Source organism: Cebus imitator, unplaced genomic scaffold, assembly GCF_001604975.1.
Source record: "Cebus imitator isolate Cc_AM_T3 unplaced genomic scaffold, Cebus_imitator-1.0 Scaffold71, whole genome shotgun sequence".
NCBI lineage: Eukaryota > Metazoa > Chordata > Mammalia > Primates > Cebidae > Cebus > Cebus imitator.
In genome coordinates this window covers 7,108,989-7,120,950 of record NW_016107386.1, presented here as the reverse complement: position 1 = coordinate 7,120,950, position 11,962 = coordinate 7,108,989, and the positions used below count along the sequence as shown (strand labels likewise).

General features: G+C 39.6%; 1 protein-coding gene across 6 annotated transcripts in view; it reads left to right on the top strand.

Moving 5' to 3' along the window:
* The first annotated feature begins 498 nt into the window (after positions 1–498).
* Positions 499–11,962, top strand: part of FBXO38 (F-box protein 38) — a 53,835-nt gene continuing 42,371 nt past the window's right edge. For all 6 annotated transcript variants that reach the window (XM_017531359.2, XM_017531355.2, XM_017531358.2 and 3 more), the window contains exons 1-2: positions 499–604; positions 11,171–11,359. In XM_017531359.2, coding sequence (XP_017386848.1) covers positions 11,232–11,359 — 128 coding nt within the window. In that variant the 5' untranslated portion in view covers positions 499–604; positions 11,171–11,231. The remainder of the gene's footprint in view (positions 605–11,170; positions 11,360–11,962) is intronic.

Below are 11,962 nucleotides of genomic sequence, written 5' to 3'. Positions count from 1 at the left end.
AGTTGATCCGTTACTAAGTCAGAGTCGTGTAGAGTTTTTAATGACATTGATGTGAAATCCCTTTGGACTGTAAAATACCATTACTTACGTGCAAAGACAATGTTCTGAAATCACACACGGATGATTTAACATTAACATCTTTAACTGCGCTCCCGTCCTTCCTCTCAAAAAAAAGTTCTTCATTTTTAGCTGAATGATTCTAGTAAAATCTCTATTGGATCCTATTTACTTTGCAAATGATAAAAGCGAGATCTAGAGGCTTATCCAAGACCACCGAGCACCGATGGAAATCAAGACCAAACCACACACTGGAGACTAGTTCCGGCGCATCAGACTCAGTGCTTCCGGCATGGCGCTTTAGTGTCACGTGAAATACCAGCACCTCTAAGACGTCGGAAATGCCACGCTGAACATGGCTGCCGCGATTCGACGCTTCTTTACACACACAAGATGGACACGGGTTGCGAGTCCAGCCCCGGATGACAAGACTCCGGAAATGGGCGACCGGCGGCGGAAGCGGAAGCGCCTCAGCGGTGGGGGCAGCGGGAAGTGCCTGTAGCGTCCCTCCCTCTCGGCCACAATAACAGACGGAGGGTCGGAGTAGGTGAGGCGGGACCGAGAGGGCCTGGGAACCGGGAGGAGGGTGGCAAAGCCAGGAGTGCGTGCGGCAGGGCTGAGGTAGCTGGATGGGGGTTCTGCAGCTTCCGAACGTTTAGGCTCGGCCTCTGGCCCGCTTTGGGCCTAGAGCTCCCTGAGAGATCAGGGGTTGCATTTGTGGTTCCTGGCCTTTCAGGCCGTGCTTGCGGGGTTTGCCTCCTTGTCTGAACCTGGTCCCCAAATCCAGCGTAAAGAACTGTCTCTGAGCGCCACTTTCCTCAATGAAATGGGTAAGGGTGTTGGCCTGGACAGCTTCTGGGACTGTCTCCCACTCCGAGCGTCACGAATTTCATGATTTTAGTATTAAGTCGTTGTTTGCCAGTAAAGTGAAGGAGGCCTGTGTTCAGCGTACTGAGGGGCATATCCCTGAGCAGGAAGCAGTGAACACATCTTTGAGAGGCTGCAACGCCTGAGTATCAGGAGCCCCGAATTCTAGTTTTACCCCTTTCACCTACATAGTGTGTGACCTTGACTAGATCCATTACCCTTTCAGTGTTGCAGATTGCTTATCTGTGTTGGATGCCTTTGAGGTCCATGCCCTAGCTGTGGAAATCAGATTCTCAACTCCCCTTTCATGGAGTCTTTACAGACCTGAAAAGCATGTTCTCCCTGCACTCTGCACAGCCAGAATTTGACTAAGAGATTTCTACCGTGTTTTTTTTGCAGCCACCAAGCTGGCCAAGGGCAACTGGGCACTTAGGAAGGTTCCTGTTCAATGAGAAGCTCTGTCCGGAAAACTTTGTTTTATACGTCTATACCAGCAATGTAAATCACAAAGTGAAAAGCAGGAGGCCTTATTTTTGTTCCAAAGTTGCTATTAACTTGATGGTTTATTTTAGGCTCCTTCCTCTCTCTGAACTTGAGATTTTTTATCGGCCAAAGAAAGACATTGGATTAGGTCACTGGTTTTTAATCTCCTTTCCCACTCCCCCAGCACAAGTGAAGGATAAAGTAATAGTTCCATAAAGCCACGATTTTCCCAGGGAGGGAGGAGGTCCAGTTTGGAAGATACGTATTACATAGGCATAGACTGAAAAAAATCTGCTTGTAATTTTTAACTTAATTTTGAGAATTAACATGTTAGATTATCTGTAAGCCTTCTTTTCCCTCTTTGAAATGTGTGATGCTGTAATTCTGATGTCCTCCCTGGGTAAACAATGTAGACTTTTGTGTGCCTCTTTGTTTCAATGGCTGTGTGCCCGGAGATACAAACTATATTTAGTCAAACAGATACTAATGCATAGTAGAGGAGAAAGAGGGACAACTAGATTCCAGTAAGAGGTTGATACGGTGAAGTAAAATTAGCGGTATACTAAAATAAAATAAGGTAGTATAGGAAAATAAAATTTAAAAGGAGTTGAAGACCTGGATTCCTGCTTCATCACTGGTACATTCTACCTCTGTGACTTTGGACAAGCCATCTAACGTCTCTGGGCCTCACTTTTCTTATCTGTAAAATGAAGGGTTGAACTGGATGATTCTAGGCCTTTATTCAGCACCATAATCCTGTGGGGTTTTTTCATGTATGGTTTTTATCTGAGCAGTTTGGTGGATACGGTGTGGTATTTCTTTAAGCTGGAGAGGCTGTCCTAGTCAGTAGATACACTAGATATTCAATGATGTCACTTAAGATCTCTGAGGTCAGATTAGGTGACTTGCAAGATTACTTTGATATGAGCAAGCTGAAGCCAGAGAAAGGCGTTAGGAACCTGAAGGGCAGGAAAGCCCTTGACCAGATAGGATCATTGAGAACACTGGGAAGTTTTAAGTGACAGACGGGTATTTTTGATGAGGATAAAGAAAAGTAATATGAGTTTAGGATGGGAAGGAGTTTTGAATTGACAACATAGGTGGAGAAGAAAACTTTTTGGAAACAACTCTGGTTTAAGAATGCGCTTGCAACACTAAGACAAAAGTAATGCTTCCGTGGCTAAGGTCAGCTGAGCAGGCAGCCACAGAATGACTGTAGTATACCTAAGGTGGCCATAGACCACTGCATGGGAGCATAAATTAGATGGACCATAAACTCTTAATTTGTGAAGTAGGGTATGGTCAGAGGCAGTTCTATCAGAGCATTTGAAGCCTTTCTCCAAGCACTGGAGCATTGCTCTGGAATGCAGGGAGACAGCCACGGTGACAGAGGACTGACTGGATAATAGGATGTTTAATATAACCTGGAAAGCCCATATCCCAGCCTGAACCTTGACACTATTTAATCTTGGGCAAGTGATTTGTCACCGTATCCTCTCTGGTTGTTTGGCCATCTGAATATTTTGAGATCACTGGATGAGCTTCGATGTATGTGACTACGAACCTCCTGAAGTTGTGTCTGTATTTCTGCTTGCATGAGTCTGGAAAACGGATGTGCCACTTTCATCATATTCTCAGATGGGTTTGTGACCCACAAAAAATTGGGAACTGTGAGGGTAGATAGGCTCTCAGCTCCTCTTCAACTTTTGACATTCTGAGATTCTATAATTCTGTCATTCTGATATTTCCTTAAGGTTCAGAGTCTGAGTGTCTAGAAGTTGCTAAGCCCATAAGTAACACCTGGTACCGCAAAATACAGTCTTTATAGGTAACACTCTCTTGTTATTTATGCAGGCATATCTCAGAGATACTGCAGGTTTGGTTCTAGATTACTGCAATAAAGCATGTCACAATTTTTTTTGGTTTCCCTGTGTATATAAAAGTTAGATTTTACAATGTAGTATAATCGATTAAGTATGCAACATCATTATGTCTAAAATAATGTATATACCAAAATTTAAAAATACTTGATTTTTAAAAATGCTAACAGTTAATCTTAGCCTTGAGTGAGTCATACTATTTTTGTTGACGGAAGGTCTTGTCTCTGTCTCAATGGCTGCTGACTGATAAGTGGTTGCTGAACATTGGAGTGGCTTGGCAGTTTCTTAGGACAACAATGAAGTTTGCCTCATTGATTGGCTTTTCCTTTTAGGAAATGTTTAGTTGTAGCATGCGATGTATGATAGCATTTTACCCACAGTAGAACTTCTTTCAAAATTAGAATCAATTCTCTCAAACCCTGGCACTGCGGTCTCAACTGAGTTTATGTAGTATTCTAAAATCCTCTTTATCTTTTTCAATAATGTTCACAGCATCTTCACCAGAAGTAGATTTCATCTCAAGAAACCACTTTCTTTGTTCATCTATAAGAAGCAACTTTTTCTCTGTTCAAGTTTTATCATGAGATTGTAGCAATTCAGTGACATCTTCAGGCTCTACATTCAATTCTAGTTCTCTTGCTATTTCCACCACATCTCCAGAGACTTCCTCCACTGAAGCATTTTTTTAAATTGATCCTGCTATTCTATAATCGCAGAAGTCTTGAACCCCTCAGAGTCATCCTGAGGATTCGATTCCAAACTCTTGTTAATGTTGATATTTTGACCTCCTCCCATTAAACACAGATGTTCTTAACAGCTTCTAGAATGTGTATCCTTTCCAGAAGATTTTGAATTTAGTTTGCTTGTATCCATCAGAGGAATCACAGTCTATGGCAGCTATAGCCTTATGAAATTTATTTCTTAATTAATAAGACTTGAAAATTTTTGATCTGTCAGCTGCAGAATGGATATTGTGTTAGCAGACATGGAAACAATATTAATCTCCTTGTATATCTCTAATGGACCTCTTGGATGACTAGGTGCATTGTCAATGAGCAGCAGTAGTTTGAAAGGAAACTATTTTCTGAGCAGTAGATCTTAGAAGGCTTAATAGAAGGCTTAAAATATTTAGTATACCATGCTGTAAACAGATATGCTGTCATCCAGGCTTTGTTGTTCCTTTTATAGAGCACAGACAGTAGATTTAGCATCATTCTGAAGGGCCCTAGGATTTTCAGAATGCTTAGTGAGCACTGGCTTCAACTTCAGGTCACCTGCTGCATTCTCTAACAAGATAATCAGCCTGTCCTTTGAAGCTAGGCATTTACTCCTCCTCTAGCGATGAAAATCTGATATGGAGTATTATTTCAATGGAAGGCTGTACATACTGAAAATCTGTTGTGTACTGTAGCTACTGTCAGCCATTGTCTAAGGTAGATCTTCTGGATAACTTGCTGTAGCTTCTCCATCAACATTTGCTGCTTTACCTTGTGCTTTTCCATTATGGAGACAACTTCTTGAAAACTCATGAACCACCCTCTGCTAGATTTCAACTTTTCTAAAGCTTCCTTACTTCTCTCAGCCTTCATAGAATTGCAGAGACTTAGGACCTTGCTCTGGATTAGGCTTTGGCTTAGGGAGTGTGACTGGTGTGAACTTCTATCCATACAACTCAGACTTTCTGTATATCAGTAATAGGCTGTTTTGCTTTCTTATTTGTTTATTCACTGGAGTAACAATTTTGTCAGTAACTTTTTCTTTGTTTTCACAACTTAGCTGTTTGGCACAAGAAGACTATCTTTTGGTCTGTCTTGGTTTTCAAGACAGACCAAAACAGGTCTGTCTTGGTTTTAGTGACTTCCTCACTAAAGTTAATCATCTCTTGCTTTTGATTTAAAGTGAGTGATGCTCCCCTCTTCCTTCCTTCCTTCCTTAGAGGCCATTGTAGAGTTTTTAATTGGCCTAATTTCAATATCTTTGTGTCTCAGGCAATAGGGAGGCCCAAGGAGAGGGGCAGAGATAGAACAGCTAGCCAATGGAGCAGTTAGAATGACACCGTATTTATCAATCAAATTTGCCATCTTACATAGCATGGTTCATGGTACCGCCAAAACAATTAAAGCAGTAATGTCAAAAATCACCGATCATAGATCACCTAAGACATATAATAATAATGAAAAGATTTGAAATATTGTGATAATTACCAAAATGTGACACAGACATGAAGTGAGCACATGCAGCTGGAAGAAGGGCACCAATACACTTGCTTGATGCAGTGTTGCCACAAACCTTCAATTTGTAAAAGAAACATTATCTTTGAAGCACAATAAAGTGAAACGCAATTAAAACAAGGTGTGCCTGTACTCACTCACCTGTCCCTCGTGCTCCATGACTTCTCTGCAAGACCCCCTCCAACTCATCTTTACTGCCAGTAACTGGACTTCCCCCACTCCCTTTCCTTGTTGGGTTTCTCAAGTGAAGGCAGGGTGTTCAGTGGCAAATGGTGGTATTTTGGAGGTAGGAGTGAGAAAAAAACACGAAGGCCTAGTCATGGCAATTTCTCCTCACTTGATTTGGTTTCTCTTCCAAACTAAAAAAAAAAGCAAATAAGAGGAAGGGTACACATTAAAAAGAGATACTATCACCACTTCCTTGGGACTTTGTATGAATTTCATGTTCTCTTTCTCATATGGGGAAACCAAGCCCCTGTTCGTCAATGCCTGAGATGAAATGCTCAGCATAGCCTCGCTAGGTATTTCACTTAAGAGGAAGCCAACTTTAGCTCAAGCTACTTTGTTGTCCTTTATCAAGACTGAGTAAGGGTGGGGGAAAATAAAATATTTCTTGATTGAGGAAGCTTTTTGTCTCCTGAACATTTTCAGAGACATCTACTTGGACTTGAGAGGGCTGGTAGATTTCTCCTGGTTATAAGTCCTGTCAGCCTCCTGTGTATAATAGAGTTCTTTTCCATTACCTCAGTTTTCATCTCCACAAGTCCCTTCCCCACAATAGGCTTAGGGCAGGGGGCATCACTTACTACTCTACCTGCCAAGTAGGAACAAAAAGACCTAAGTCTTCAGGTGTGATATAGGAAATATGAATAGTTTTACCCAAAATTTTGTTAGTCCTAATAATTTAGAATTTAGGCTTTTTGTTAGTGTTAAAGGATACTGTAGGTTAAGAAGGTTTTGTTAGTTTCTAGGAGATCTAACCTCAATGTAATATTGTATAACAATTTCTGTGAGTAAATATTTTTTAATTTTCAATACGTGGAGTTTTGTAAACTCAGTGATATTTAAGGTGCAGGGTGTTTAGTCTAAAATTTAAGTGTAGTTTTTGCACTAGGGCTACTAAATCTAATTCACACAAAAGCACTACATTGCAAAATCCTAGGGAACAATCAAAGGTGGAATCAGAAGAGGAAGATGTTAAGTTATTAGGTGGTGCAAACTTAAAGAAAAAGGAGGAAGAAGGGAGTTAAAAAAAGATTTTTACTAAAGGAATGAAGAATCAAGAGCATGATCTTCATGAAGAATTATCAAGATTCTTGAAGCTGAACATATGGTAAAATATAACAACTGGAGGATTGATCTGAGCATCTAGGTAATTTGTGGGTAGATGAGTCTTTGCTGGTTAATAGTCCTGTTGAGGCTTTTTCATGTTACAGAATAGCTGTTACGTGTATAATTGGAGTAAAATATGATTGCATTATTGCCTGGGCTCTAAGCTTGTTGCTGAGATCACTGAGTGCTATGGTAGCAAATGCCTCATAGGAGCATGAAATGGTTTTTAGCAGCAGCCTTGAAGCTACTGGATGTATACAGAATAATGGAAAGACTGATGGATATTCATACATTAAATATTTGAGGATATATTGTGAGCAAGGAACTGTTATCACCTAGAGGCAAGATTTTTTTAGCAGAAACATGACTAATAAATCACTACAAAAAGTACTATGGAAGCATATGTTAAGTCCCACAGGGAGCTCAAATGAAGGAGTGAGTAGGGAGGACTTAATATTTAAGCTAGATTTTTACAGGCAGTTTTCCAGGCAAAGAGGGAAGAGAAGGACATTTCTAGTCAGAGTTAATACCATATTAGGAATGAAGCACCAATGTTTGTTTGGGGGAACTAAGAAGATAGTGGTCTGCTAGACTGAGTATTGAGAGCAAGTGGTAAGGACTGGAAGAAGATAAGATTGGAACATCTGGTGTTTTGAGATTAGATTGAAAAGATTTTATCCTCTGTGAACCAGGATTCCTTGTAGGCCGATTTTTTTGTTTGGCCATGTATATTGTACTTCTTAAAAACATTCTGAAAATTTCAATTGCTAGAGAATATATGAAGTGAAAAGTGAAAGTAAGTTTTTTCTGCTTTCCTAAACCTCAGTTACCACCTCCAGGTTACCACTTAATATTTTGTTGTACATCTTTCATTAAATGTTGTATGCCGACACAGCATATTAGTCTTTTTTATCACATTAAAAAAAATTTTTTAGGGTGTAAGCTTTTTAATTTTTAAAATTATGTTGTTAGAATCATACTTTAGATGTAGTCTATGTTTTGCTTTTTTCACTTAACGTTATAAATCAGAGGACTATTTTAAAAAGATAACTGTGGCTTCAGTGTGAAGCATAGCATGGTAAGCATTTATTCAGTAAATTACTTACAGCAGGCATAGTGTCTGCTAAGCTTGTCTTCGACCCTGAGGATACAGTGGTGGGTATCATGTAGGAAGTCATTTCAGTAGTGCACATGAGTGTTAATTGAGTCCTGGAAGCTAATGGGAATGGATGTAAGAACTATATTGAGATAAAATTGGTAAGAATAGCCAGTCAAGTATCTGTGGAAAATGAGAAGTTAGGATATATATAGGATGATTTCAAGGTTTCTAATTCAGGAATTTAGTAAAACACATTAGGGAAAATAGGTGTGTTTATTTGTATATATCTGTGTATCTTTGTTTGGGGGTGGTTGTGATATGAAGGAGTTCATTTTGGACATAGTGTTTTTGAAGGATGTTCAAGTTATTGAGAAAATTTCTGATAGGCAGAGGAAATAAAGTTCAGAGTTCAGGAGAGGTAAGAGGTAGAGTTGAAAATTTTTTTTCTTTTTTTTGTTTCTCTCTCTCTCTCTCTCTCTCTCTGTGTGTGTGTGTGTGTGTGTGTGTGTGTGTGTGTGTATTTGTAGTAGCCAAATCCTTGGAATTGGGTATAGTTGCCCAAGGAGAAGAGGGATCGAGGGTGAATTAGTAAAGGAAACTGAGCAGTGGTCCTAGAGGAATGATAAAGATCAAGAATATATCACTTTGGGAGCTGAAGGGTGAGAGGGTTTCAAAGGAGTGGTCAGCAGTGTCCCGAAATACAAATGGGTCAGATGGGGGAGCACTGAAAGAGACTTGGATTTGTTGACTACATGTTCAATGTAACCTTAGAGGTTTCAGGAGCTATCACAAGATGGAAAGATTCATTTGGAGGAGGAAGGGCAGTAAACAAGAAAAGGTGGGCAGTGATATAATCAGAAGCAGGCAAGTTTATTTATAACTTTTCTTTTAGCTTGGACAGTTCTGAGTATGAACTTTATTTCTCCAGAGGCCTGTTAGACAAAATGTGATAGACAACATAGGAATAAGCTTCTGAGAAGTTAAGATACATGTCACAAATGTAGCCCATATACCTACTTTTTGCAGAATTTTTTAGGCTCACACTGCTAGGTACCTGTTGATACCAGTTCACACACATTGATTTCTCTGTTTTCCCAAGCCATACCAGTTAGAAACAACAAATGAGGGGGGGGGTGTGTTTGGGGTATGAGAGGCAAGCATGCTGACAGCCTCAAGTGTGTGTGTGTGTGTGTGTGTGTGTGTGTGTGTGTGTGTTTGGGATATGAGAGGCAAGCATGCTGACAGCCTCAAGAAGTAAATAGCACATAACCTTTCAGTGAGGGAAGAGACCAGAACACACACACACGCACACACAGGTACAAAAAATAATGAGGATTTACTTAGCCTAGTAATGTGTCCATTTACTACTGAAGCAAAGGAACCTCAGGAACTGCATATACTTTAACACCCTCTGCCCACCTGGTGCCTTTCTCTCACTGAGATGCCTGAATGCTTGGGCCCTTGCAGTATATTGCTCTTCTCTCATTTTTAAGACCCTTTAGTTGTTTCCTGTCACATTGAGGATTAAGACCCCTGCTAGCAGTTCAGCCATATCTTATTCGCTTTTTATCATCCTCTGTACCCCAATACCTTTGGCTTTATTTCAGTTCCTTAAAAGAGTCAAGCCCCTTTGCAGAATCCAGCACATGCTTGCGTATCTCCAAGAATGCTTTTCTTCCTACTTTTTGTGGTGGTAATTCCTGCTCTGCCTTCAGTTACCAGCTCACTTGTCTTTTTCTTAGGAGAACCTTTAGTGACCCATGGTCCCTTGTTACATGAGGCTTTAGAACTGTGTTTACTTTCTTTGTAGTAGTTATCTCCCTCTGTAATTCCGAACTCATTTGCATGGTTATTTGATTGTCTGACTCCACTTGCTTCTGGGCCCTTTGTTTACAGTGCTAGATCCACAAGTAGCATTCAAAATAAATGTGCCAAGGCATATTTAAATGAATGTGAATGCACCTCTTTTCATCCTGTGTCACCTCCATCTACAAAGTCATTAATATTAAAGAGACCAATATTTCCTATAAACTTTCCTATATCTGTACCACCATTATTAAAATATTCCTAGACAATTTGAGAGTCAAGGTGTTAACTCTGCATGCTGATCAATAAAACAAAAAACCATCTGGGTGCTCACTCAACCCATTTTCTTCTTGCTTTCCCTTTCCATTCCTCCCTTTCTCCTCTTTTCTCTTTCTTTCTTTCTCCTTCTCTAAAGCTTATTTTAAAAATCAAATGGGCTGGGCATGGTGGCTCACGCCTGTAATCCCAGCATCTTGGGAAGCCAAGGTGGGCAGATCACGAGGTCAAGAGATTGAGACCATCCTGGCCAACATGGTGAAACCCCGTCTCTACTAAAAATACAAAAATTAGCTGTGTGGTGGCGCAAGCATGTAGTCACAGCTACTCAGGAGGTACAGACAAGAGAACCACTTGAACCTGGAAAGTGGAGGTTGCAGTGAGCCAAGATCGTGCCTCTGCACTCCAGCCTGGCAACAGAGTGAGACTCTGTCTCAAAAAGGAAAAAAAAAAGTACATGTGGTACAAAAGTGAAATACCTTCTCAGTATTGAGAGGGAGAAGGGATGCTTCATTCTTTCTCTGAAATTGTATAACAAGCTTATGTTTATTTTTTAGGAGAAATTCTCTAGTTTCTATCAGATTTACAAAGGAGTCTGTGACACATTGGTGTAGTCTTAATTCCTGACTTTATAGGTGGGAGAATGAAGAATTTTAAAGATTGATGCAAGATTATAGGAGTAATTTGGGGGCAGATCCAAGATTAGAACCCAAGAATCTCCTCTACTTTCTGCTGTGTTAGGGGCAGTCGTAGAATCACAAGCTCCTGGAGCTAGAAAAGGTTTTGATTCCTCATTTAATGATTATACATTACATATGAAGAAATTGATGCTTGGAGAAATTGAGTGAATAAGCTAAGAAGCAACAGTACAAATTAAAACACAGGACTCATGATTTCTGGACTTTTGCTCATTCTAAATAATGCCTATTTATATTTTCTTCAGAAGTTGATTCTCCATTTATCTTCAGAAAAAGATGTTCTGTGCTTCTTGCACAGAGCAAATATTTTTATTAATTTGAATGTGATGTGTACCATTGTGATACCTTTGCCTGTTTGTGTTTTAAAATAAACATTCTTTAACCTGGGTTTTAATAGGTAGTGTGTTTTTTTACTCACTTCATTCTCTGTTTCCTTTTCAGGTGCTTTGAACTCAAGTAAACAAGGGAAGATTCTCTCTTTGATACTGGAGACTGCACAGCAATGGGGCCACGAAAGAAAAGTGTGAAAACATGTATTATGAATAATGAAATTCCGGAAGAAATGACAGCAGATGAAACAAAGGACTATATGAATCAACTTTCACATGAAGTACTTTGCCATATTTTTAGGTAAGATTATGTTTGGTTGAATTACCTACCTGGAATGGATAAGAGCAAACCCTCAAGCAGTGCTGTCTAATATGGTAGCCACCAACTACATGCAATATTTGCATTTTAATTAAATAGAAATTTAAGATATAATTTGTTAGTTGCACTGGCTGCATTTTAAGTGCTCATTAGTCATATGCGACTAGTCATATTACTATATAGGACAACAGAGCATAGATAGAAAATATTTCTTTTGTCGCAGATAGTTCTGCTGGACAGCCTTTCTCTAGACTGTTAACATTTCTAGGCTTCTTGAAATTTTTATTGACTCATAGATTTGTTGACTTTTGTTATTGCATTATAACAGTACTCTGTGTGTACACTGTACAATAAGGCAGTGTTTCTGACTTTTTCTGACTACAGCCCACAGTGAGAAACATACGTGTGATTGTAACAAAGTGTTGTCGTACGTGTAAGTGATTAGAACAAAGTGTGGTGAAATAATACCCATCGTAACTAAATGCAGTGCATACATTAAAGTTGTTTTATGATGGACACAACACAAAAAGACTTTTTAAAAATTATATTTTTATCCAAACTGCATACCTTTTTTTTTTTTTTTTT